At 52.0% G+C, this 25,356-nt stretch overlaps 3 protein-coding genes across 12 annotated transcripts in view; 2 read left to right on the top strand and 1 right to left on the bottom strand.

The window, feature by feature from the left end:
• The window catches only part of SLC9A3R2 (SLC9A3 regulator 2), a 44,694-nt gene extending 39,516 nt beyond the window's left edge, over positions 1–5,178 (top strand). For 3 of the 4 annotated variants that reach the window (XM_048494877.1, XM_048494875.1, XM_048494878.1), the window contains 3 exons: positions 1,038–1,081; positions 1,878–1,940; positions 4,069–5,178. In XM_048494877.1, coding sequence (XP_048350834.1) covers positions 1,038–1,081; positions 1,878–1,940; positions 4,069–4,227 — 266 coding nt within the window. In that variant the 3' untranslated portion in view covers positions 4,228–5,178. The remainder of the gene's footprint in view (positions 1–1,037; positions 1,082–1,877; positions 1,941–4,068) is intronic. The other variant, XM_048494876.1, reaches the window with a different exon arrangement.
• Positions 5,179–6,309: 1,131 nt separating this feature from the next.
• Positions 6,310–10,357, bottom strand: NTHL1 (nth like DNA glycosylase 1). The gene is given in 7 exon segments (XM_048494879.1): positions 6,310–6,757; positions 7,581–7,686; positions 8,516–8,675; positions 9,070–9,186; positions 9,189–9,245; positions 9,355–9,611; positions 10,287–10,357. Coding segments are annotated over 7 exon segments (867 nt in total). The 5' UTR covers positions 10,333–10,357; the 3' UTR covers positions 6,310–6,633.
• A 49-nt stretch (positions 10,358–10,406) lies between these two features.
• Positions 10,407–25,356, top strand: part of TSC2 (TSC complex subunit 2) — a 52,381-nt gene continuing 37,431 nt past the window's right edge. For 5 of the 7 annotated variants that reach the window (XM_048494873.1, XM_048494872.1, XM_048494869.1 and 2 more), the window contains exons 1-21: positions 10,695–10,904; positions 12,092–12,255; positions 12,545–12,631; positions 13,248–13,358; positions 13,492–13,636; positions 14,091–14,208; positions 14,553–14,601; positions 15,139–15,264; positions 15,537–15,610; positions 16,054–16,180; positions 16,449–16,592; positions 17,462–17,599; positions 17,690–17,793; positions 18,029–18,110; positions 18,620–18,775; positions 19,683–19,799; positions 20,817–20,939; positions 21,585–21,691; positions 22,650–22,788; positions 22,931–23,053; positions 23,594–23,728. In XM_048494873.1, coding sequence (XP_048350830.1) covers positions 12,118–12,255; positions 12,545–12,631; positions 13,248–13,358; positions 13,492–13,636; positions 14,091–14,208; positions 14,553–14,601; positions 15,139–15,264; positions 15,537–15,610; positions 16,054–16,180; positions 16,449–16,592; positions 17,462–17,599; positions 17,690–17,793; positions 18,029–18,110; positions 18,620–18,775; positions 19,683–19,799; positions 20,817–20,939; positions 21,585–21,691; positions 22,650–22,788; positions 22,931–23,053; positions 23,594–23,728 — 2,343 coding nt within the window. In that variant the 5' untranslated portion in view covers positions 10,695–10,904; positions 12,092–12,117. Of the gene's footprint in view, positions 10,458–10,694; positions 10,905–12,091; positions 12,256–12,544; positions 12,632–13,247; positions 13,359–13,491; positions 13,637–14,090; positions 14,209–14,552; positions 14,602–15,138; positions 15,265–15,536; positions 15,611–16,053; positions 16,181–16,448; positions 16,593–17,461; positions 17,600–17,689; positions 17,794–18,028; positions 18,111–18,619; positions 18,776–19,682; positions 19,800–20,816; positions 20,940–21,584; positions 21,692–22,649; positions 22,789–22,930; positions 23,054–23,593; positions 23,729–25,356 lie in introns of those variants that run through there. The other 2 variants (XM_048494874.1, XM_048494868.1) reach the window with 1 other exon arrangement.

Below are 25,356 nucleotides of genomic sequence, written 5' to 3'. Positions count from 1 at the left end.
GCGAACCAGAGATAGGAGCCATAGATACTTTCTTCTTGGCACGGGGGATAATCAACCCCCTGTTCTCCTCTCGAGAAGAGGCCGTCAGCTTCACAAAAGCCAGTCTGAACGGCTGGATGTTTCTCTGAGGAGAGGGCCTGGTTTGGAAAAGGCAAACGGCGCAGCTGAAATCTGCTTTCCTCTCCCTCCCTCCTTCCCTCCCTCCCTCCCTCCGTTTTATTTTTTGGTTTGCTTAGTGATTAGTAGACTTTATGCCGAGTTACAAGCAAAAGTGTGTGTGTGGGAGGGGAGACAGACAACAAAAATACCTCTTAGAGAAAGTCTCGTAGACTGTAGTTTGGCAGGCGGTCAGCGGATCCTTTTCCTCACTAGAAAGTCAATGTGAGCAAGTGCTTAAAGTGTTAGGATAGGATTTGGGTTCAAACCCACACTACACTGTGACCTTGGGCTCGTTGCTGTTTTAGCTCTTGCAGGGTTGTTGTGATGATAAAACAGGGAACGGAGAATCGCACATGCTGCTCTGATCGTCTTGGAGGAGGGGAAGGGGGGAAGGTACAGATGAGTAGCATGTGAAAAAGGGACATGCAATAACTTATTTTCAGCGGCAGGTGCTCAGATGAAATGCCCAGTTCCCAAGTTCGCTTTTGACAAGGTGGAAACAGGTTACTGTCTGAGATGTGGGAGGTTTGGCTTTGAATATATTGAAGAGCTAGGTCCAGATTCCCACCCCGGAAGCCTGACTGCTACCTCGCAAGCTAGGATATTCTCTAGTGCAAGTGGACTGTAACGTAAATAAACAAATGTAATAAATAACGTAAATAAATGAAACTCCTGCTGTGATTTGGAAGATAGATTCTTCCCCACCCACCCAGAAGCCCTCCATTCTGTACCACTACGCCTAGCTTTGGCATAACCCAGATCTGACCCTGGTTGAGGCTGGTGATATGCGGCTAATTCTTTGAGGTTTAAATTCTGTGTGCTGTGTGTGTAAAACTGCATTCTGCATTCAACCAGCTGTCTCTCTACTTTGTTTTCAGGTGGGGTTTCTCAGCCCATGACCAACGGGTCAGTGCAAACACAGGTAAGAAAGCAGCCGGCCCGTTCTGTTTAGGAGGTACAGCAGAGCATGAGAGTACAGATTTCCCCCCGACGCGTGTGATTGCAGAATTTTTAAGGGGAAAAGTTTTTGACCGTGAGGAACAGTGCCTCGCCCACTCCAAGCTCTTTCTCACACTTTCTGAGATTTCAGCTGGCAGCGCCCGGACACTCTGCAGCTTTTCTTTGCTAGACTAGAAGATGCAACTTGCGGGTCCAGTGATGAGGTCTCTGTGCTGATCATAGCGGAGAAAATGCCTGTCAAACCAGTGCAGTGAGATCGAAAGATATTCTTCCAAGTATTCCATCCATCTTGTCCTCTGGCAAGGCCCTGCTGGGGAAGCCACAGTCTCTCCTGTCCTGGTTTTATTACTATTATTATTTTATTTTGTTTCACATCACAGCTGCCGGTTCTTTAGTTGGCTATTGTTGGCCTTTCATTACAACCTGAGCCTCACTCAGAGAGGCTAGGACGTTGTAATATATCGGCATAGTATTCGAGCGGATTATTATTATTATAATCAACAGCAACATTTTTCAGTTGCCCTTCCCCTTGTGGGCTCAGAGCAGCTTCCATCATAAAACAATACAATAAAACCAACATCCAGAAATCTAAGCGGCCTCTGCTAAAAATTATAATCCCAATGGTGGAAAAATTCAGAATTACAGTCCCCTCCGCCTGCTCCCCCTCGGGTTTGCAAAAGCCTCAAGAGGCGCATCTTCACCTGGCTCTACGGCATCCTTGTCTTGCCTGGTAATAAACATGTTTCCATTCCTAACAGCTGAACGGCGGATCTGTGTCTTCGTCCCACAGCGATTGCCAAAGTCCTGAGAAAGAATCGGAGGTAAAAGAGACGACCTTTCTTATCCTGCCTCGCTCTTGAATGGGAAGGCCGCCTGCCTTCTGCCTTCTGCAGCCTTCATTCTCTGGGTCTGGCAAATCTTGGCGTCTTCCCTACTTCCAGCTGCGTGCTGATCCCCTTTCCCACCCTCTCGGTCAACATCTTTAAGACCCGCACTGCCTTCTCTTAAGCGTCTGCTTCTCTGCATAGACAAAGGTGTTCTTCTCTCTGCCGGCCTTCTGCCCGGCTGTCTCTGTCCTATCCAGGCAATTCTAGAGTCCTGCCTCCTCTTTCTATTCCTGCACCGGCTCCCTGATGCTTCTTGGATCTTTTCTTTTTCAAGAGTCTAGTCCTCTCTGCGGCCCACCATTTAGCACATTATCATTGGCCGTACTGCAAGCCACAAGGAGAAAATTTGAACATACATATAGTTAAGAAGAGCTGTGTTTCTGCTGGACATCGGCCAGCTTCTTAACTTCAGACTGGATTTCTGTTTGCTGCCTGCTTCATTTTTAAGGGGAGGAAGCCCCATGTTTAGCCTGATGTAAAACAGCACCCCCTCTGCTGGCTGTTGGAAGCCATTGCAATCAATGAAGAAGAAAAATACCTAGAACCCAAGAATCTCCATCCCCGCCCCCCCAATAGCTGAAAGACCCCAAGATGTATAGATTGCTCAGCTGGGCACAAACAACCCTCATGTCGAATCAATGTTGCAGCTCTTTGTATGCGAAGACTCTCTGCTGGAGGATTTTGGGCACATTATATTTAAGTTTAGACCAGGGGTCTGCAACCTGTGGCTCTCCAGATGTTCATGGACTACAATTCCCATCAGCCCCTGCCAGCATGGCCAATTGGTTTAGACCATCCTTTTTTGTTTTTAGCCTCTTCTGTTTCCTCCCCCTTTCTATCTTCGTGTTCTCCCCCGCCATCTTGAAAGACATCTGCCCAGATTCTTTTAGGCTGCGTGTAGAACTTTCCTCCGTCTTCTGACTCCAAACTCTCACTATTTACAAACCCCGAAACATCTGCCTGGTTCCTTCCCGAAGGTCTCCTGAGCCAGCCGAACTGTCTCTCCTCCTTTTATCCTTGGGGGACTCCTTGGGATGAAAGAGGCGAGAACCAAGCAAGCTGTTCTGAATCTGTAGAAATCCGTCGGGGGCGACAGAAACTATGTCTCCCTCCTGCAAACTTGCAAGCAAATATCCAGCCTCCCTCTAGACTCCAGTTAAAAAGCTTAATTGCATTCAAATGTGAAGGGGGATATTGAAATGCTGTGTGGATTATTCGGTCCCTTCCCCCTTCTTTTGAAGGGGGAAAATAGGCAGCCTTGATTAGAGAGACCTTTTTCAAAGACCACAGAGAGGGCTTGAATTACTGCCGGTTGCTCCAGGCCCTTGCAAAGGAGGGAACAAACTGCTGCGTTCTTTCCATGCTTTTAGAGCGCAGGCTGGTGTGCGTGTGTGTGTGAGTGTGTGCGCGCGCATGATTTCCTGGTTTTGTAGGGGTTTTGCCAGATGCAACAGCTGTCTTAGGACAGGCATTGCCGTGCTTGTGCCACGGGTATGTGGCACTGGGCCTCGATTCTGCCAAAGGTGTCCAGATTTTGTGGCCTAAAACCACAGTGGGGTTGAAGCAGATGTTATGTGGGCAACTTTGGAATTCTGAAACGGTGAGTGGGGGGGTGGGCACAACCACAAAATGGCTGCCACGGGAGGCAGAGCCATGCCCACGAGGGAAGCTCAAGGGCAGGGAAGAAAAGGAGTAATTTAGAAATACACTGGGACAGAAGAAAGAGACTCCTATCCACCTTGTGCTGGCAGCTGCCACATAAACGTGATTTTAAAACACCCCAGATCACCAGTGGCTGGTCAGAAGCTCTGCTGGGCAAAAACCCCACTTGACCTCATCCAGTTTCTATCAACACTTGGTGGCCCCAGGAAAGGTGTGTGCTGGTGCCTGCGGCACCATGGTGGGGATCCCTGGTATATGTCATGGCGAGAAAAGGCTTCATCGGAGAAGTACGGCTCATTTTCTGTTAAGTGTTTAATCTGATGCTACGATTCCCCCCCCCCCGTAATAATTTAAAACTAATTTCCCCTGGTTTCTCTCCCCCCCCCCTCCGCCCCTTCAGCTTGGGGAGCCCGGCAAAAAGGACCCCTTTGAAGAGAGCGGCTTGGACTTGAGTCCGACGGCAGCGGAAGCCAAAGAGAAAGTGCGGGCCAAGCGGGTGAACAAGCGCGCCCCCCAGATGGACTGGAATAAGAAGCGGGAGATTTTCAGCAACTTCTGAGCCCTCCGCCCAGCCAGGCTTCCCTTCCTTTGCGGCCTCCTCCTCCCCCTCCTCAGCTGCCAGACGTTTGCAACGCGCACGAATCCTGCCCGCCCCTCTCTGGGTAATAGCTCCCAGGCACTCCACACCCTGGCCTGGCCTCAATAGGTTTGAATCGCTCTGTGCAAGGCAGATTTTGAAAGCGCCTCTTCTTTTGCAAAACCTGTGGAAGGAGGGGAGAGACCGGAAACGCTGAGCTGAAGAGCCGAAAGCGTGAAGCTGAAGTTCCAACCAAGAGCGGGAAAGGCCAGGCGGCGGATCACTTAAAACCTGCGATATTTAGGATATATTGTTTATATGTCCATTTTTATATAATTAACTGTTTGGGGTTTTCTCTTTTCCATTTTTTTTTTCCTCCTTTCAGATACTTTGAAATATTTTTACATCTCAAAGAGAGCACGTTTTTTCACTCTGCTCAACTAAGGCTACAGTTCACACAGCTTTGGGCTTCAGTGCTGACATCCTCATAAATTTTATGGCTGACTGTTCCAGTCTTCTTTCTTGCTTGAAGTTTGGAAATAAAAGAGAAAATTTTAAAAAAGAGGGGGGGGGGGCACCACTTTCATCTGGTTTTAGTTAAATGCCCGCAACACCCTTTGTTAAAGCTTCGCTCACAACAAACCCTTTTCTTTTCTAGTTTTTGCTCCATATGTACTCCCTTTCCTGTCCCAGTTTTGCCTTTTAGAAAAACTCTGCTTACTGCTGGATTTTTTTTTTAAAAAAGCCTCCAGACTAGTAAATACGGGGATTCTATTATTTATTCGCTTCCTTCGTTGCCCCTCCCTCGAGGCTCAGGACAATTTACAACCATCATTTAAACAATATATACATATATATATATATAGTCAACAATAAAACCATCATTAAAATAATACAATCAATAATAAATATTTTAAAAATCCTTCACTAAAACGTGTCCAGATCTAAAACAATAACTTCACAGTATCTCAACGGTCAGATCTTCGGTGTCCGATCCCTCCCTCTATTATCAAATCATTCAGTTTTGGTATTATTTATTATTGTTGTAGGTTTCACAGCTGCCAGACCTTTAGCTGGCTGTTGGCCATTCATTACAATTCGAGCCTCATCCGGAGGCCTGGGAAGCTGTCATGTATCGGCGTAGTATTCATGCATATCCCAGCAGGACTGCCTTCTGAATTTGACAGATGTTAATCTTGTCAGTTCGAAGATGTTTCAAGCGCTGCCTAGTGTTTTTGGAATGGCACTGTTATTATTATTATTTTATTGGATTTATATCCCACCCTATCCCTGTGGGGTTCAGGGCAGGTATCACCCAGCACAGGGGTCTGCAACCTGTGGCTCTCCAGATGTTCATGGACTACAATTCCCATCAGCCCCTGCCACCATGGCCAATTGTAGTCCAAGAACATCCGGAGAGCCACAGGTTGCAGACCCCTGACCCAGCAGATAGGGCAGGGAGGAGAAAGGACTGTTGTCGTTAAGGAAAGAAGAGGGAGGGGAAGGGGGGGGAGCGGGTGCATAGTCCTCCATTACTAGAAAGGCTTGGAGGGCAACTTTTTCAAGAAAGAGGAGATATGAAATGCACCCCACCCCCTTCAAGAGTTACAGTCTTTCTGGGCAAGCAAGTTTAGAAGCTGACATTGAATACATGCATTGCCCGGGTCATTCAGATTCCTAGAACTGTCTCAAAACTGGACAGTTGGACAGGGGCAGGGTTCCACGGCATTTTTCAGTGCTCAGCATGGGTGGTACCGCCAAGCAGGTTCATTCCAAAAGGGCAGACAGTCTTCTGGGAGGGCATAGTCCGCGCAGAGGTGCAGCAGGCTCCCTCCTCACCATGTGGCAGGCAGACATAAACAAAAGGACAGCCTGCTACATGCATGCCAGTTTGGGCTGGCGGGTTTTGCAAGCTCTGCCTTCCAAAAGGCTTGAAAGATCTGTCTTTAAAACAGAGGCCAGGAAGGTGCAAGCGACATTCATTTGTCCCTCCGTTTACAACTGCAAGCCCATTTCCACCCCTTGGCTAAGCAGCCCGTTGCCAAAGGAAGCCAAGAGAAAATCTGAGTTTGAAAATAAAGACTTTAATTAATCGGCTTTCTACATCATATATCCTTTTGCTAAAGGGGGAGTCCTTTCCAGAACAGTCTGGGACACCAGCCCTGAAACATCTCTATGGTCCTCTTTCATACGAACCCCTTCCACCAGGGTGTAGGAGGGGACACACCAGAGACGGCACAACTTTGGGTTGATCCTTCCTGCCAGGATGCTGACCCACAGGAGATGGGTCAGCCACAGAATCACTCGCCTCTTGGTGGCCTTCTGGTGTTCCCTTTCACAGGGGGTCTCAGCCCCCCAAGCACTGGGCGACAGACAGTATTTTGCTTCTCAGTGCTTTCTGGATGCTGGACAGATATCCCTATTGAGGCATTCGTTGCATCGTGGGCTTAGGGGTAAGCAGATCTGTTGGCCAAACCCAACCAGTAGCCAGTTTATTTCACTCCAGAGGTCCCTGGGGAAAACAGAGAAGGAACAAGAACTTGTAGGGTTAGAAATTTAAAAAACTTAAAGAGGCTCTGCTATATTGCTCCAGAACTGGTTGTGAGGCAGCGAGACTGAGGGGGATCCAAGGCCCAGTCGGAAGAGGTGGGTCAGCTTATTTAGAACTCTGCTTTTGCACTAGTGGGTGGAATGGCGAAGAAGCGCAGCCCATCAGTCATAATGCTACGTATTTTATAAACGCTAAAGAACGAATATAACTGTTAACTGTGAGAAAGCACGTGAGCTCCCAAAGGCACCTGGTGGGCCACTGCGAGTAGCAGAGTGCTGGACTAGATGGACTCTGGTCTGATCCAGCTGGCTTGTTCTTATGTTCTTATGAGGAGGCATTTTGTGTCTGGAACAGCAGGGTAAGTTTAGTTGTGGGCCCTGCTCCCAGAGGCTGGCGCCCCCTTGCTCTAAGCTTGTGCAAACTTCCTCCAAAAATCACTGGGATTCCTCAACACGAGAATCAGAGCCCTTCCTTGCTGTCTGCAATCTCCTCAGCTAAGCATAAACCCCAACTTTTGGAAGGTGCTTTAGCTCTGCTGTGTTCCTATAAGAGGGAATGGAAAAGAAAACTTTGCAGATAGCCCCCAGGTGGCATGCTGTGTTCATACCCTTACACGAGCAACAACACCAGTTTTATCGCAGGATTTGTTGTGCAGACTACTAGTCAACTAAAGATGGCTTTCCAGGAGTCCAACTAAAGATGGCTTTCCATCCAAGAGTCCTAGGAACAACCAGACAATCTTCTAAAAAGGGACAAACACTCAGCATCCCTTTCCCAGGTTCACCTGGGGAGCCAGGTTTCCAGAGCCTGCCTCGTGTCCTCGGGGAGTTTAGTCTCCTTCTTCACCCATTTCAGCCTGTTCGAAATCCGGTGCACATGAGTGTCCACCCCTAGAGGAAGAGGAAGGAAGTCAGGATCAGGCAGGGTGGGGGAAGGGGAGATCACCCTGTTTGGCCTAGGAGGAGGTATTCTCTCTTTTGCCCCTGCCTATCACAGTGGCATAGAACTTGGCTCGCTCATGGGAGCCGCACAAAGACCTCTGGCCATGTTGCTGTTCTCCGTTTGCCACAGGTTTGTTAAGCTGGTTGTGTGGATTATGACTGAGGGCCTTTGCACGCCACTGCTCAAAACATTTGTCTGATACCCCCCCCCCCCCCCCGCCAAATTTGGCAAAGTGGAGAGATGGAAGATTCTTCGTTCCCACCTTCCATAGCACGAAACCCCACATCCCTTTGCTTCATGATGCTTTTCCTGCCTCGCTGCCTATTTCTCCAGACATGCTTCATGCTGCCCTGCGAGGAGGTCACCCAGAGACTGATGCTTGCAGGGGGGAACTATCCCTGAGGCTGTTCATAAAGAATCAGCGTCACCCGGTGTCCCGTGACGCTGTATTTTAATATGAATCAGAATCAGGCCAGAATTCTTCATTCTGCGCAAGGTTGGAGGCATCATAGCGCCACCTTCTGGTCATAGCAGGGAGTGCTTGCAGGCCCAAACACCCTAGAAATATGGGGGTAGTGGAACATGCCCCCGTATCGCAGCCGTATTATGGGGATCCCAAGGGGTATTCAGTGCAAGATATGTTCAGAGGTTGTTTGCCATTGCCTGCTTCCGCTTAACAATTTCCTTGGTGGTCTCCCAGCCAAGTACTGACAAGGGCTGACTCCAGGAACTTAGCAAAGTTCCCAAGAGCCGATGAGATCAGACAACAGACTGTACCAATTCCAGAGACGTCCTGCCAGGCGATAGCCATTGTCAGGTGGGCCATTTTGGGTCCAACCCCCGGCAGCTTCACCAGCTCAGCCACGGTCTTCGGGATGTCACCCCCGTAATCCTGCTTCAGGATGGCTGTGGTTTGCTTGATGTATCGCACTTTGCTCTGCCGTTGGGGAAAAAGGGGGTCAAAATGGAGAACAACGAACAAGCCCGCCTGGGCACATGGGCACGGAGCAGGGGCAAAACTGGAGCCACACCACGCCAACATGGGTGCCCATCCAAGAGGGATGCACAACTCAGGAATAGCCGGATGTAGTCTGATCTGCACAACCAATCAGAGCAGGTAACGAATCGAACGCTGCCAATCAGAGCGGGCAATGAGCAGAACCGACCAATAGAGAAGCTCTACAAAGGCAGCTTGGAATGTCTATTTGAAGGGGTGTTTTGGGGAGGCTGCTCCAGCCTTGACAGCAGCAAGTGTCAGCGGCCTGGAGCCTCCCCAGCCCCTGTGTTCAAAGACGCTGAGGGGAAGGGAGGGGTCAGTGTGGCTCACGCACCTTCCAGAACCCCACCGGGTAAATCAGTTGGCCCAAAGTCTCCTCCTCCGTGTCCAGGATGTTGTCCACAGTGAGGCCGTGTTCCCGCAGGCGCATCACGGCCGCCGAGGGCCTCCACCCTGGTCTTTCGTCTGGCTGGACAGCATCAGGGAAAGCAGCACCTGGTACCGCATCACCTGCAGGGTGGAGCCAGGCACACCTGGCAGGTGAGCACCAGGGACTATCCCATGCCAGGGCAGGGGGGCTATTGAAGCACCTCATCGGTTTGCCCACTGAGGCACTCACCTCAGGAGGGGCCGTGCTGTCAAAACATTTCTCGGCCCCCATCTGGTCCACGGGGGCGTCTTTGGCCTTCCTCATTTCCCGGATGTTGGCCAGCTGCTCCCGCCAGCTCCGCGGCTCCCATTTCTGCTTCTCGGCCTCCGTTCCAGCCACCTTCTCGGCAGCGCCGCCGTCTGGTTCTTCGTACGCCACGCGGACTTTCCTCCCTCTCCGGGTTCCCTTTAGAGAGATGGCTGCCGTGCTGAAGACTTTGCTCGCAGCTGGGAAAAAAGGGAATTTGGGAAAAGGTTATTTTCCTTTCCTCCGAGAATAACTTCCAAGCACCCACCCAGTCACCCCGAGACAGTTCCCTGTGTTCGCTTTCCATCCCCAAAGAGACATTTGGCAGCCGTCAGTCCAGCCACACCTTTGAGCCCTGCAAAGTTTTCGGGGTGTGAGTTTTTAAGAGTCAGACTTCCAGGTATTGTGGAAGGTGTTCACGGCTGGAATCAACTGGAATCAGATCCCTGCTTCTCAACGGAAGCCTGCTGGGCGACCTTGGGCCAGTCACACACTCTCAGTTTGGCCTACCTCGCAGGGTTGTGAGTTTCCCAGGCTGTGTGGCTGTGGTCTGGTAGCTTCTGTTCCCCGCCTTTCGCCCACCTCTATGGCCAACATCTTCAGAGGCAGGTCATGGTCAGATGGGATTCCCTCGCACGGCCAGCCCCCAGACCCCACAACAGTCAGGGAATGCTCCCTTCCGCAGATACCACGGGGTCCTTCCATTCCCATTCTGAAAATTGGGGAGGGTGGTGGTGGTTGCTTTGTAGCTCTGCCCAATGACTCCTCCTCCCTTGGCCACCCTCACCACAAAGTGGCATATGATGGCACCCCCCCTTCCCAGCCCCCTCCCTCCCGGGCACCCCCCCTTCCCAGCCCCCCCCCTCCTTCCCCACCTCTGGCTCCGCTCAGCCGCTGCGAGACCCTCCGCCCGGCGCACATGACTCTGACACCTAGTCGAACTACAAGTCCCAGAGTGCCCTGCGCGGGCGCAGGAAGTGGCTCTGGGGACCGTTTCCGGCGGGAGGGGGCGGGCTCTCAGCTGAGAGGGGCGTCAGCCGAAGAAGGTGAGCGGGGGGGGGGCAGCTGGGTATGGCCTCCCCCCGGCCAGACAGTGAGGGGGCATTTGAAGTGGGGAGGGGGGCTGGAGCGTGTGGGGCAGGGGGGTGGCAATTCCCCCCCCGGCAGGGGCGCTGAATGGAGAGGGGAGGTGGGGGTGGGCTTGTATGAGATTGAGGGGGGGTCTTCCCCCCAGGATCTGGCTACCTGTGAGGGGGAGGCTTTTTAACTGAGGGGTGGGGGGGGGTGTCCACTAATTCTTCGCGTTGTAATTCAGTTCACTCCTCTCTGTGTACTTGCCTTGTTTATTTGCTTAATTCGTGGATATCCCAACGGGAGACCCAAAATGGCTCACCGGTTTTGTTTTCATTTACCTCATTTCTCGCCCACTGAGACTTAAAGCGGCTTGCATCCTTCTCCTCTACGCCCGCTCATCCTCACGACAGCCCTGTGAGGTAGGCCAGGCCGAGAGTGTGTGACTGGCCCGAGCAGGCTTCCGCTGAGTAGCCGGGACTTTGACCACTGCACTACGCTATATCTTCCGCCTTGTGTCTCAGTGAGAAAGGGGGACTGTAAATACAGTAAAAATGCCCCTATGCTGAAGCTTGGCTAGCTGTGAGTCTCGGTGGGAGCTGAAGCTCTTCCAGAATGACAGCGGATCTCCAAACCTCAGAAATCCTTCCCCCTGGGGAAAATGACAGGCCTCTGGTACACCACAGGGACTAGTAGAAACAGAAGTATTGGAGTGTATATTGCGTTATCAAATGAGCTCCTTCTCCAAGCCCCTGAATTTCCAGGAATTTCTCCAGCCAGAGTTGGCAAGCCCAGCTCCAGCAGTCTTTAGTCTCTTCCCCTCCCCGCACACACATTTAACTAAACCTGCCTCTGCTTATCCTAAGGGGGGTGGCACGACCTCTTCATAGGTCTGTCCCAGGCGCCAGTCTTTTTGTAGTGTTCCTTCGGTGGCAATACGCAGAGCTTTTTTGAAAGGGAAATTTGCAATTGCAAGTTTGGATTCTCACGCGCAGTGAATTATGCAACAGCCCACCCCTGTCCGTTCGTTACGTGCGTCCTCAGACTTTGCTGCTTAGAGTTGCATCCTTCCCACCCTTCTGGATCTACGCATTTTGTGTCTGGTTGGGCAGACACAATTTCACAGTTTCACAAATCCATTGCTAAGTGTTGGACTCAAATGGGGTTGATCCGCTGAGTTGTTATGATAGTTGCTGATGTTATGCTGGTCAAAAGTTGTGAACAAAGAACACAATGATACATCACAGTGTGTAAATTCTTGAGTTCTCCAAAACAGTTCATTGTGCTGGATGTTATAAAAATTAAAAAATGAAGGCAAAGGAACCATCGTTGCGCTCTGCCTGTGGCTCGGTGCTCCAGTGCGTGTGTGGCGCTCCCCGCAAGCGTACGCTTCTTGATACTTTATAGTTGTTGGAGCAACTTGGTGCATACTTGCAACTTGGGACTTCTTGCACAGAACGTCATTGTTGAGGAGGAACGGGGGGTCTTTTGTATTCTTGGGTGTCCCTGGAAAATCTGAACTGACGTGGCCACCCTGAGAAGTGTGCCTTTTGTCATCAGAGTCTTGCCAACAGCGCTTCTGTTGATTTACCGTCTACTTTGCGTGCAGGTTCTGTGGTGCGTTCCTGGTTAACGATGGCGAAGCTTCAGAGCAAAGATCCCGGTTTAAAGGAGAAATTTAAAAATCTCCTGGGATTCGGGCAGTCCCGGCCTAATTCCAAGTCTTCAGAAGGGAAGCAGACAGAATTCATCATCACTGCAGAGATACTCAAGGTAGAATGTTGCGATTCGGTTACAGTCTGGGAACCCCAGAGGGCAAAGGGTGTAGGGGCAGGAGGCGGAGAAAACAGAGTCCACAAATATCAGGGGTCTGCAGGCCTCCTTGTAGGATGGTCCTGCGAGGCCCGGGCTTTGGGCGATGGTGGTGGTTTGGCCAGGGAGTGATGGCCTGGGTACTGCTGAGATCACCAAGGAACAGCGTCCTGTATCCCATTTGCAGGGTGCAGAGGCATGGTAAATTGGGCAGCCCCGGTGAGTCTAATGCTGTTCTGCTTCCTTCTAGGAACTAAGCATAGAAAGCGGCTTGAACAATCGGATACGGGCAATCGGCCAGATCTGCGAGGTAGCAAAAACGAAAAAGTTTGAAGAGGTATGCTAGCCTAAAGAGGCCAGGGCTTAGGTAGAAGGAGGGTTTTATTTATTTAGAATATTTCTTTGCCTCCTCTTCACAGTCCTTCTCGAGGTGGCTTGTGACTGAGCTGGAGAATGTGAGAACTGAAATCCTTTTTCCCTGCCTTTAGGAGAAAAAGAGCAGAAATACCCATCCATCGTGGGTGTATCTGACCCTTTCTGGATAGTTGGAGGGGTGGGGTGGGAAGGCGGTCGAACTGAACCAATATTTGTCTTTTTTCCCTTGCCTCAGTGTGAGAGAATTGAACCACACTAGATGAGGTTGAAGGATGCTGTTCTTTGAGCAGTAGAAATCCAAAGTCTGATATGTTGTTGAGAAACTTAGCCCTTTGGTTCTTTGCTTGCTACCACTGCTGGATAAAGTTATATCACTTTTAACAAGTTTGGTTCTTGCCGGTTGTTATGGGAATAGCAGCTTCTGGCTTGCCCACAGAGTGCGTGACTGAGTAGAAGCTGTGGAAATGCTAGAAGAGGCAGTGGATTTTTGGTAGGATGGCAGGAGCTCAGATGTGGTGGTCGTTAGTACACACGCGCAATGCGGTGCGCTTGTGGGGTAACTCTGGCACCTCTCTCAGCATGCAGTAGAAGCAATCTGGAAAGCAGTGGCCGACATGCTGCAGACGGATCGACCTCCTGAGGCCCGGCATGCTGTGCTGCACCTGCTGAAGGCAGTCATTCAAGGACAGGTAAGGCGTAGAAGCACACCTGGACAGTGCAAAGCCTGGACACAAAGCCTGGGCTCCTTTTGGCTTCTGGTTTCTTGAAGTCTGTGGTATGCCCCTCCCCCCATTTTAAGGCAGCCGGTCTTCCACCTTGCAGGGCGAGAGGCTGGGGATACTCCGCGCTCACTTTTTCAAAGTGATCAAGGATTACCCTTCCAACGAAGACCTGCACGAGCGGCTGGAGGTTTTCAAGGCTCTCACGGATAACGGAAGATACATCATGTACTTGGAGGAGGAATTGGGTAGGCCTCCCGCCCCGCTGGTTGGAGGTGGTTGTCAGTGTGTGCTTAATGTCTGGGGCCTCTTTGGGTTACTGAATCTCTCTCCATTCATCTCTTCCTCCTCCGTGTGCTTGCAACTATGGATAACAGTGGCACCTCCGACCTTATCCACCAAGGGAGGAGTGGCCAGATGGCTCTATATCTTTCCCTAGACCTTGGGAAGGGACTTTCGTTTTCCTCTACTTTTCCTACTTTTCTTTTATGTAGTTGGGGGTAGGGTATGGAGTTGACAACAGGGTTAATAAAGCTATGGCCATCTGGGGTGCGGACTTTGCAAAGCCAGGGGTTCAATGTTCGTTACAATAAAGACTTCTGATTGATGAAATCCAGTCACTGAATGAATCATAGACATGACAGTGGTGAATTCCCCTGGAGGCCGTGCCTGACACCCTCTCTTCCTTGTTTTCTACCACAGCTGAATTTGTCCTGCAGTGGATGGGCGTGGGCCTGACGTCTGAGTTCTTGCTCGTGCTGGTCAACTTGGTCAAGTTCAACAGCTGCTACCTGGACGATTACGTTGCCGACATGGTCCAGTAAGGCTTGTTGTCTGGGCTTCTCAGCCGCTCTGGTTCAGTCTAAAAGCGCCGCTCCAACCTTTCTGGGGGAAAAGCGCTTCTGCATCAGTTTGAAGGCTGCGGCTTCATACATGGTGCATGGAGCAGCTTCCACAGAAATAGCAAAAGGAGAACAGGAGTGAACCACAACAGTGGTCGTTCTTCCTAGCAGCGGGCCCCGATTGCTGGACTTCCGTGGCTGGGGGGGAGGGGGGGGCTCAGTTTGTGCTTCCAGGCAGGCTTGTTAGAAATTAGTGGGGGAGATCTTGTGTTTTTTTTTTATTTTGAAGAATGGAAATCAACCTCTTTTTCTTTCTGTGCAGCATGATCTGCCTCTTGTGCTTCCAGACCTCATCTGCAGTGGACATAGAGGTCAGTAGCTGTACGCGCGTTGTGAACTTGGGTGCCAAACAGCCATGTGTAGGGCTGAGATTTAAAAGGGGACAGCAGTTAAGGGGAGGAGGAGATATTCCTTTTGGTAATTCTGCCTTCTCCTTATTGCTCTCTCCCTCCCTGTCTGGAACCTGTTCCCAGGATTCTTTGTGGTGTCACATGTCTCCTTTCTCGTTCGTTCCCCTAACGTCCTGGCCTTCAACCCCCTAAAGACTCTCCTGAAACAAAGCCTTGGGTAAACAAGACTCCTGTTTGCTGGCATTACCTCCTTGCTGTCCTTCTCTCTCCCTTTCCCGCTCCTCCCGTGGTCAGCAAGCAGACTGGACGCTCCTTGAGACAGGCCTTTCCTTTGTTGGCTGATCATAGAATCATAGAGTTGGGAGAGACCCCAAGGGCCATCAAGTCCAACCCCCTGCAATGCAGGAACATTGCAACCATGTAACATTGTATGTCGTTGTGCATTTTGGGGGTTCAGTCTGCTCTTGCAAGGGAATTGTGTCTCCTGCCTGCCCCCAGGTCTCCCTCCAAGTCCTGGACGCCGTGGTGTGCTATAACTGCCTGCCCTCGGAAACCCTCCGCGTCTTTATCATCACCCTGTGCCGGACCATCAATGTGAAAGAGCTCTGCGAGCCTTGCTGGAAGGTGAGTTGCTCAGCCGATTCTCTGCGCAGGAGGAGGCATTCTCCGGCCCCGTGTGTTTTGCTCGTCTGCATAGGACTCCCAGGCTGTGGCTTCGGCTGTTTTGAAAGTCCAAAGGGGTGGCTGGGAAAACCTCAAGCTTTGCAGCGTCCACTGAGGGAATCCTTCTGCTGTGCCTCTTTGCCAGAATGGCTAGAACTGGTGTGGCTCGAGAGTTCAACTTCCATAGCTAGAATGATGCAAAATGTTCATTCTCTGGTGTTTCCCCCCTGCAGCTCATGCGCAACCTGTTGGGCACTCACTTGGGTCACAGCGCCATTTACAACATGTGCCGGATCATGGAAGACAGGTACACCAAGGAAGATGGAGGGGGCCTCCTCTTCTTCCCCAGGGTTGGTTTCTGTTGCAGGCGTAGCTGGGTTCTTGAGGGCACCTCTCCCCTCCCTTTAAAATCCATTAGTGGATATTTTGATGCCGCATCTGGACTGAGTGTGAAGCAGTTTGAGAAACAGTGGAGCTCTTGCAGGAGCCGGGGATTTGGCCCGACTCTGTGCAACACCCTGATTTTTCCTGTCAGGGGGATCCTGAGGGCTGCAGAGCAGAGTCTGTATGAGTGAGCATTCGTTTCACGCAAGTAGCCGCGTTGCTGATGCTCTAAAATTAGTGCTCTGCAGCAATCCAGCAGTATGGAGATATAGCTGCCTAAGTAAGCCCGAGAACTGCTCATCTTGGTCGACGGAGCACACTTTTTAAAACTATGATTTTTTTTAAAAAAAGAATCTCTGTCTTCAGGGCTTACATGACGGATGCGGCGCTGCTGAGAGGAGCCGTGTTCTTTGTGGGAATGGCCCTGTGGGGCGCACACCGGTTGCAGTCGCTCAAGAATTCGCCCACATCCGTGCTTCCCTCTTTTCTGAAGGTAACTCTGGGCCCCAGAAGACCTGCCTCTCGGTGCTGCTGGTGGCGTGAGGAGGATTTAAGACTGGGGCTCTGGGTCCAGTTTCAGGTGCTGGGCCTTAGCGACCTCATAGGGCTGTCGGGAGGATAAAAAGGGGGTGGGAGGACTCTGAGTCCCTTGTAGGAAGGGGGGGGAGTAAACTAGGATTGGATGGGCGACCCCTGAAAACAGCCTTCTTTTCAAACGTTTCCTTTGCTTCCCTCTTAACCCCCATGGCCTTCCCTTCCAGGCCATGACCTGCCCAAATGCCATCGTGTCTTATGAAATCGTGCTGTCCATTACGAGGCTGATCAAGAAGTACGGGAAAGACCTGCAGGCGGTCACTTGGGACATCTTGCTGGACATCATTGAGCGGTTACTTCAGCAGCTGCAGGTGGGCTCCCTATGTCTGCTCCCTGAGCATAGGAGTGCTTCGATTGGGTGTTCCTGCACTCCAGGGGGCTGGACTTGATGGCCCTTGGGGTCTCCTCCAACTCTATGATTCATAGAAGGACTCCCTAACTTGGCAGGCACAGTGCCGTGGATGGGGGTGGCTGGGATTGGCACCGCATGCAGTTCCGTGCGCTATTGACGCTACGATCTAGGCTCGACCTATTCTAGTTTGGCAGCCTCCCAATTTTTTCCTACTCCCTCTTCTCCCCATCCTGACCCCTGAAAAGTAGAACCGTGGGGTGGGAGAGGCTGGAGATTCGATAGGCTTAAGGGTCCACTGGGTACTGATATATTGCCATCTGTTATTGGTAGGTTTTGATGTTGGTTTTAGTTATGGAAGGTGATTGCTCGAATGATTAAACTGTGTGTAAGCCACCGTGGCTGGGGTAGGGTGGGGTATAAATATAATAAAATAAATCTGCTTTATGCCATTTGGGGTTTCAAATCTGGGTGGTCCTGGATGTTGCCCAGCGGTCAGGGAGAGGAAAGGCTTGCCTCTCTTCTCTTTTTCTCTGTATCTCCATCTTCTTTTTCCCCTTCTGTATTCTCCACTGTCAAAACTTAATTTGTCCGTGCCCAGGATCAGGGACCAAATTATTCGGTTTTGTAAGACTATCTAGTGCTGTGTGCATTTGATGCGTGTGTGAAAAAGCTCCATTCAGCCCCTACACATAGAGGGATTCCCTGGAACCCCCTCCCCACATGCAATTTCTGGAGGCAAATCCAGACTACTGGGACAGGAAGTGGAAGTTTTGTGTCCTGGGCGCAAGTCAGGGGCTATTGCATTAAGTGGCTGTTTCTGCATTCCAGACCTTGGAGAGCCAGGAGTTGAAATCCATCGTCCATGACCTGCTGACCACGGTGGAGGAGCTGTGCGACCACAACGACTTCCACGGCTCCAAGGAGAGATACTTTGAGCTAGTGGAAAGATGCGCAGATCAGCGGCCGGTAAGACGGGGAAATCCCCCGGCACGTCCTCGGGGCTTCAGAGCAGGGGTTCCGTTGAGAGAACGACCGTTCCGTTGCTTTGTTTGACAGGAGTCTTCCGTTCTGAATCTGATCACCTACCGAGCCCAGTCCATCCACCCTGCCAAGGACGGCTGGATCCATAAGCTGCAGGGGCTGATGGAGCGGTTCTTCAGGTGGGTCCTTTCTGACCTGGGTCACAATCCAGAGGCGTCGTCCCTTAAGCACAGTGGCAGGACAGCGGGCTGAGAAACCCCGTGGAAGTTCCTTTTGCTCAGGAAGTTTCAAATCCACTCCGAATGCCCCCAATTAATTTCCACTGAGATTTTGTCAACTTTTATCCTTTATTGCTATGGGAAGCTTTGGGGCTGGCCTGCTTTTAAAACAACATCTTTTGCTTTTCCTCTTTAGAAACGAGAATCGGAGCGCCGTCCGCATCAAAGTTCTTCACGTCTTGTCTTTTGTTTTAAGTGTCAACAGGCAGTTTTATGAGGTCTCTGCTCTTTGTTTTAATCCCCTTAAAGGGTTAATGAAAGGGTTATTCCCTTTAGGTTATTGCTTTGATTGTGTGTTCCTGCACTGCAAGGGGTTGGACTGGATGGCTCCTGGGGGTCTCTTCCAGCTCTATGATCCTATGACCTGGGTCATTTCTGCTCCGCCATGTTGAAAGCCTTTGTGCAGGCCAGAGAGACTTCCTTTGATGGAAGATTCTCGATTGCTAGTCCTGGTTGGGCCGAGATACTGAGTTCTGTGCCCAGTTCCAGACTGGGTGGATCCTTGTGCAGTGCAGTTCCCCGGAGCAGCCAGGCGTGTGAAAGATAGGCCACATGGAGAAAGAAAGGCACACGAAGGGCGCCTTTCTATGCACTTTCCACAGGATGGAGCAGAGCGTCTGAGGCCGCCTCGGGCGCTTCTCTTGTTCTGCTGACCGGTTTAAGTTAGGTTTGGTCAGACAGGTGCCTGCCTGCCTGCCAGCTGGCTGATGGCGTGGTCCTTTTGCAGGAGGAGCTGATTAACCTGGTGGTCATCTCACAGCTGGCCCACATCCCAGAGGACAAAGACCACCAAGTCCGCAAACTGGCCACCCAGCTGTTGGTGGATCTGGCCGAGGGCTGCAACACCCACCATTTCAACAGCTTGCTGGACATCATAGAGAAGGTGAGCTGCTTCTTCCCAGAGAGAGGAGAAAACGAGGGAGTGAACCATGCTTGAGGCAGGTGTGCCTCCAGTGTGGCACCTGGGGGTGCTGCAAGCAGTTTTTGGTCTCTGCTTACACCTTGGACAGGAATGGAGCGAGATCTGAAGGGTTTTGGCCGGGAGAAGAAAGGGAGCACCCCTCACCATCTAACTCAGCGATGGCAAACCTTTTCGAGACCGAGCGCCCAAACTGCAACCCAAAACCCACTTATTTATCGCAAAGTGCCAACACGGCAATTTAACCTGAATACTGAGGTTTTAGTTTAGAAAAAACGGTTGGCTCCGAGGCGTGCGTTACTCGGGAGTAAGCTTGGTGGTAGTTGGTGGCTTTGCTTTGAAGCAACCGTGCAACTCTTCCGACGGGTGAATCATGACCCAAGGAGGGTTCACTCAGAAGCAAGCCCCATTGCCAGCAACCGAGCTTACTCCCAGGTAAAGGATCACACTTTAGTTCTTCGCATGAAAATCAGTGGGGTTTAACAGCACTTATCAGGGTTACCTACACTGCTTCCCCAAAACTAGGTCTTAGGTTTAATGCTAATAATCGAGCCCAGCGGCCCAAGCCAGCCTAGATATGTATGACGAACTCTGTTTGCATGTGCCCACAGAGAGGGTTCTGAGTGCCACCTCTGGCACCCGTGCCATAGGTTCGCCACCACTGATCTAACTGATGGAGAAATGACTGAGTTCATCCCAGGCAGGGGTGACACAGCTGTGGGTCCCAGACCCACGCTTTCTCCTGACTGTGTTCTTGGTGACCTCTCCTGGATGCTGCGCTAGGGCTGAACCCTCCCCTTTCCAAACGGCACCTCTCCCCTGAAGCAGAGTGCCAATCCCAGCTTGGTTTGTTCTTCCTTCTCCTGGACAGGTGGCTTCCCACTCCTTGCTGCCTCCGCCAGAACTGGAGGAGAGGGACCTGCTCCCCTACTCAGCCTCTTTGGAGGACGTGAAGACGGCCATGCTGGGCCTCCTGGTCATTTTCCAGGTGAGAAGCGCCCTCGGGGATTCTGCACACTGCTGTCCTAGAGGGTGGCTGACAGGATGCTTCTGTATTTGCGTGGACGGCCAAAAGCCGGCTTGACCTAGCCTTCCTAGGTCAAGAGAGAGCCAGCGTGGTGTAGTGTTTAAGAGCAGGTGGATTCTAATCTGTAGAACCGGGTTTGTTTCCCCACTCCTCCACCTGAGTGGCATAAGAACATAAGAACATAAGAACTAGCCTGCTGGATCAGACCAGAGTCCATCTGGTCCAGCATTCTGCTACTCGCAGTGGCCCACCAGTTGCCTTTGGGAGCTCACAGGCAGGAGGTGAAAGCAATGGCCTTCTGCTGCTGCTGCTGCTCCTGAGCACCTGGTCTGCTAAGGCATTTGCAATCTGAGATCAAGGAGGATCAAGATTGGTAGCCATAGATTGACTTCTCCTCCATAAATCTGTCCAAGCCCCTTTTAAAGCTATCCAGGTGAGTGGCCATCACCACCTCCTGTGGCAGCATATTCCAAACACCAATCACACGTTGCGTGAAGAGAAGTGTTTCCTTTTATTAGTCCTAATTCTTCCCCCCAGCATTTTCAATGTGTGCCCCCTGGTTTACTGAGTATTGTGAGAGGAAAGGGAGATAAAAATTTCCTCCTCTGCCCAACTTGTTTTCTACCCCATGCATAATTTTACTTAGAACTTCCAATCCCCATATCCCCCCCTCAGGCTGATGCCCTCACTCATCCAGAAACTAGAGTCCCAAACTCTGCAGCCTCTCCTCATATCTTATAAGCCTCATATCAGAGGCTTATCTGGTGAACCAGATGTGTTTCCATACTCCTACATTCCTGCTGGGTGACCGTGGGCTAGTCACAGTTCTCTCAAAACTCTCTCAGCCCCACCTGCCTCACAAGGTGTCTGTTGTGGGGACAGGAAGGGAAAGGAGCTTGTCAGCCCCTTTGAGTCTCCTTACAGGAGAAAATGGTGGGGCATAAATCCAAACTCTTCTTCTTCTTCCTCTCCTTGTAGACGAAGCTGTACAGCTTGCCGGCCAGCCACCCCGCCCGCGTCTACGAGATGCTGGTCCTACACATTCAGCTGCACTATAAGCACAACTACCGTCTCCCCATTGCTAGCAGCATCAGACTACAGGTGAGCCTTCTGCCCCGTCCCAGAACACTTGTGAGGGAAGCAGCTGCAGAAGGGGGCTTGTGGACAAACCTGATCCGCAATGCATGCACGTCCCTGCCAGCACCACTGCTGGCATCTGAAGGCCCTACGGGCATGCCAACCTCAGAGATCCTCTCCTGGATTTGTCCTGTGGGGGCCCATCTAGTCCAGCATCCTGTCCCACATGATGGCCAATCAGTTCCTCTGGAGGTCCAATAGCTGGGCACATAGGCCAACGTCATCTCCTGATGAGACTCTTGGAGGAGCCCTGCCGGATCAGAACAGTGAGGGTCCATCTAGCCCAACATCCTGATCCACAGTGGCCAACCAGTTCCTCTGGAGGCCCAGCAACAGGACACAGAGTCCGAGGCCTTCCCTTGATGTTGTGTCCAGCACTGGGATTCCGAGGTTGACTGCCTCTGCACATGGAGATGCCCTGTGGCCTCCATGGCCAGTAGCCTCTAATAGACCTGTCCTCCTATGAACCTTTTAATGCCCTCTGTTCCTGTGGCTGTCGCTAAACTGCTCCCAAAAGGATTTCCAAGGTGGCCTCAGCCCAGTTTGAAACAGCTTTGAGAAGAGCACTGACCCTGGGCCCCTTCTCCTTGCGTGTGTCTCCTTTCTTAGGTCTTTGACTTCCTGCTCCTGCTCCGTGCCGATTCTCTCCACCGGCTGGGCCTGGCCACCAAAGACGGCCTCGTGAGGTTCAGCCCCTACTGCCTCTGCGGCTTTGTGTACGTGGCATGCGGCGTGGTGTCCTGCGACGTTTCAGAGCTCGCCTGCTCCACTTGGCTCGTCCCACTCTGGCAGCAGCACTGGGCCCCCTCCTCTCTCCGCCAGTCCTGCTGTGCAGCTGGGCGCACATCTGCCTCTTGCAATGTGCACGGAGCTGAGTGGGGAGGGGGACTGGCCTCTCTCAGGACCTGGCCTGACATCCCAGCCACTCCCCGCTCTGGGTCTCAGTCTCCCCCATCCCCGTTAGGTTATTGCTTTGATGGTGTGTTCCTGCATTGCAGGGGGTTAGACTCGATGGCCCTTGGGGTCTCTTCCGGCTCTATGATTCCATGACTCATTTCCATTCAGCCATGTTGGAAGCCTTTTTGCAGGCCAGAGGGACTTCCTTCTATGGAAGAGCCTTGACTATCGGGGGGTGGGGGGCAGGCATCCTGCTTGGGGTTCGGATGCAAGCCCCCAATTGTTTACATGCCCAGTCAGTGGCTTTTGCAGTTGTCTGGAACAGTCTCTGGTGATGGGCAAAAGTGTCATTACAGAGAAGAGTGTCTCTGTGTTAGTGCAAGGTGAAAAGAAATCGATGCCACGGTCTCAATGCCCATTTTGGCTGGCCAGTCATCCCAGCCCCCCCCCCCCCTCGTGGTATGAGTGTGCATTTATACATTCATTTGGGATATTTTTATGCCACCTCTTGAGAGTCCTTCCCGAGGCGGCTGACAATTCCAACAATTTAGTACTATGAAAACAAGCCGCCGGACATAAACCGCATAAAAACCAACTGCGAAACAGAAGCTGACCGTTTGAAAAAGCTGGCAAAATAAAGCCCCTAATTAAAAACTTGACAGATAAGCCCTCTTCCAGCCTGCCAATGTGACTTGCCCAGGGGTGGAAGGGGGGGGGGGCACGTGGGAGGTCTTGCTGTGTACCGAGCCAAGAGCAAATTCCCTCCTCCTGTCTCAGGGAGCCGGAGAAGAAACCAGCGGCCGCCCTCTCCCCTCCCTCGGGCAGTCCCAGCCTGCCCCCTCAGAGCACTGCTCTCCGGATCGGCCACCTGCCCTACTCCCTGCTCTTTGGGGTCATCTTGCAGTGTCTGAAGCAGGTAGGTGCCGTGTGGCTACACCAGGATGGCCGTGAGCCCTGGAGCTTTGGAACAGGACTCGAGGTTGAGGGGCAACGGAGCCCGGGACAGTTTAGGGCTCTTCTTGGGCTTGTCCTTTACATTCTTCCTTCTTCCTCTCAAGGAGACCGACTGGAAGGTGCTGAAACTGGTTCTGAACAAGTTGCCCGAGTCGCTGCAGTGCAAAGTGTTGTACTTGACCTCTCCGTGCAGCGTCGATCAGCTGTCGTCCGCGCTCTGCTCCATGGTATGCTCACGGCAGCCTGCCCCACTCCTCCGGTGCCTGTCCCCTGCTGGGGGGTGGGGGAAGAGGTGGTTTGTCAGCTGCCCTAGTGCTTCACTACCTTCTTCCTTCACCTCTTGAGGGCACCATTTGAGGCTACAATAGCCCTATGAAGTAGGCTAAGGCTGAGAGAATGTGACTAGCCCAGTATACTTGGTGGCAGAGGGAGAATTGGAACCCAGGTCTTCCAGAACCTAGTTGGAGATCGTCGCCTGGGTTCTGCAGGCTTTTTTAACCTGCAGGCATCTTTGGATTTCTGACACATCTAGGTGGACCCAGCCACAAAATAGCAGCTGCGAGAGGCAAAACCAGCCACAAAACGGCTGCCACAAAATGGCGGCTGCTGCAGGAGAGACAGGAAGATGTCCCCTCCCAAAAATAACTGCTTAATTTTGAAACAGATGGGACAAACCAGTGCTTCCACGGGGCCCTCTACGGCCCCTAAAGCAGCATGAGATCCTGTAGGGGCACATCCTTTTTAAACCATGGGTGTCTTTCTGCCAGCTTACAGACAAAAAGATGGCGGAGCGGCTGCGGGGCACCCCAGAAGGATTCTCCCGCAACGATTTGCACCTGGCCATGGTTCCCGTCCTGACTGCTTTGATCTCTTACCACAGCTACCTGGACAAAACCAAGCAGGTAAGACACCTGTGGAGGTTGCAGCTGGGCTGGTGTGGTCAGCTCAGAGTGTAGTCTTGCCCGCGAGGCCCCAAGAGAGAGACGAGACGCGGAGATATCATCTGGTGGAGAGCGCCAGTAGCAGGAAGTGCGGGATCCCGTGATCCTGGCAACTCTGCCGTGTGCTCGCCCCTCGCACCTTTTATTAGGGACGGGTTTCCACAGAGGCGTGTATCCCGGGGAGTGGGAAGACGCAGGCGGGGAGGGAGGCGGGAGGCCGGGAGAGCACGAGGAGATCATCATGTGATGCATGATCTCAGCCAGGGCGCTGCTGCCCCCTACGTCTTGCTTGGGAGGGTCTAATCCTCACCTGAGGGCAAGAGCCCTTTTGTCCCTTTGTATGGGACACCTGGTTACCGCGAGTCAGGCAGTTCATGACCCGTGACTCACGGGGGAGCAGGGGCTGGGGGAGCGTGTGCTCCCAGAAGGCCGTAGCCGGCACTGGCATCCCAAGCGCTCTCTCTACGGTTCTGCTGGGTTCGCGGGCTCACCCCTACATCTCCCCGTTTCTAACGTTTTAGGAAGGAAGCCGAATCAGTTGGGGCAATTTAGGGGGACCCTTGCCTCCCCAGGAACTCGCTCGAGCTGGCTGAGCTGTTTGTGCAACATGAGGACCTGGTTGCGACGTAGGGGAAAGTCAAAGGGTTTCTTACAAACGCTACAGGCAAAAACAGATATACATTGAACAAGGCAAGATCCGACAATGAGGCATATGACTAAACCAGGGGTAGGGAACCTGCGGCTCTCCAGATGTTCAGGAGCTACAATTCCCATCAGCCCCTACCAGCATGGCCAATTGGCCATGCTGAAAGGGGCTGATGGGAATTGTAGTTCCTGAACATCTGGAGAGCCGCAGGTTCCCTATCCCTGGACTAAACCAATGAAGAATTGTACAATAGCGCTTAGCCATCCTCCTGGCAGCCAACTCCAAAGGGCTGACCACCAGTGGGGCAATACATCGTATTTCAGATTAGACACAACATCTTGCAACTCACGCACTTTCATATGAATCAAATGGGAATTATCAGAGAGATTAAAACAACACATATTATGTACATTTTCACAACCTTGGTGATGCAGTAACAGTAAGTAATCAATAGCGGCACGATTATCTAAAGTCGCTTGACGAAGTTCCTGTTGCTCGGAGGCCAGAGCATCCAGAGCAGTGGAGGTGGAATTAATGGACTTCGCAAGGGCACAGGCCAGCTGGCCAATAGTCTTAGCGTTATAGGTGGCGAGTCCTGGGACTCCCACCAGGGAGGTTGTGAGGGAAACATACTCGGCTTTGGAGAGAGCAACCGCGTCGCTCCGGCAGGAAGGGTCGAGGGAAAGAGTGGAGCGGCGACGGCGTTTGGGCTCCCGGGGCGGAGCCTGAGGCAGGACGATGGTAAGGCGGCTAAGGCAACAAAGAGTTCCGGCGGAGAGGCGAGCGGGGATGTAGTTGAAGATTCTCTCCCCGCAAGTCCAGAACCAACCCTTAGGGAGGAGGATGTTCCCATATATGGGGGGAATGTCCTCTACATGTGTGCAGTTCCAGTTGGCCGAGCTGGTGACTGGGCTCAGGCCGGCTTCTTGTCCCGCTACATCAG

This window comes from Sphaerodactylus townsendi, linkage group LG04 (genome assembly GCF_021028975.2).
Source record: "Sphaerodactylus townsendi isolate TG3544 linkage group LG04, MPM_Stown_v2.3, whole genome shotgun sequence".
In the NCBI taxonomy this organism is placed as follows: Eukaryota; Metazoa; Chordata; class Lepidosauria; order Squamata; family Sphaerodactylidae; genus Sphaerodactylus; species Sphaerodactylus townsendi.
Note: the sequence above shows the minus strand (reverse complement) of the source record. Positions and strands in the feature narration are given on the sequence as shown.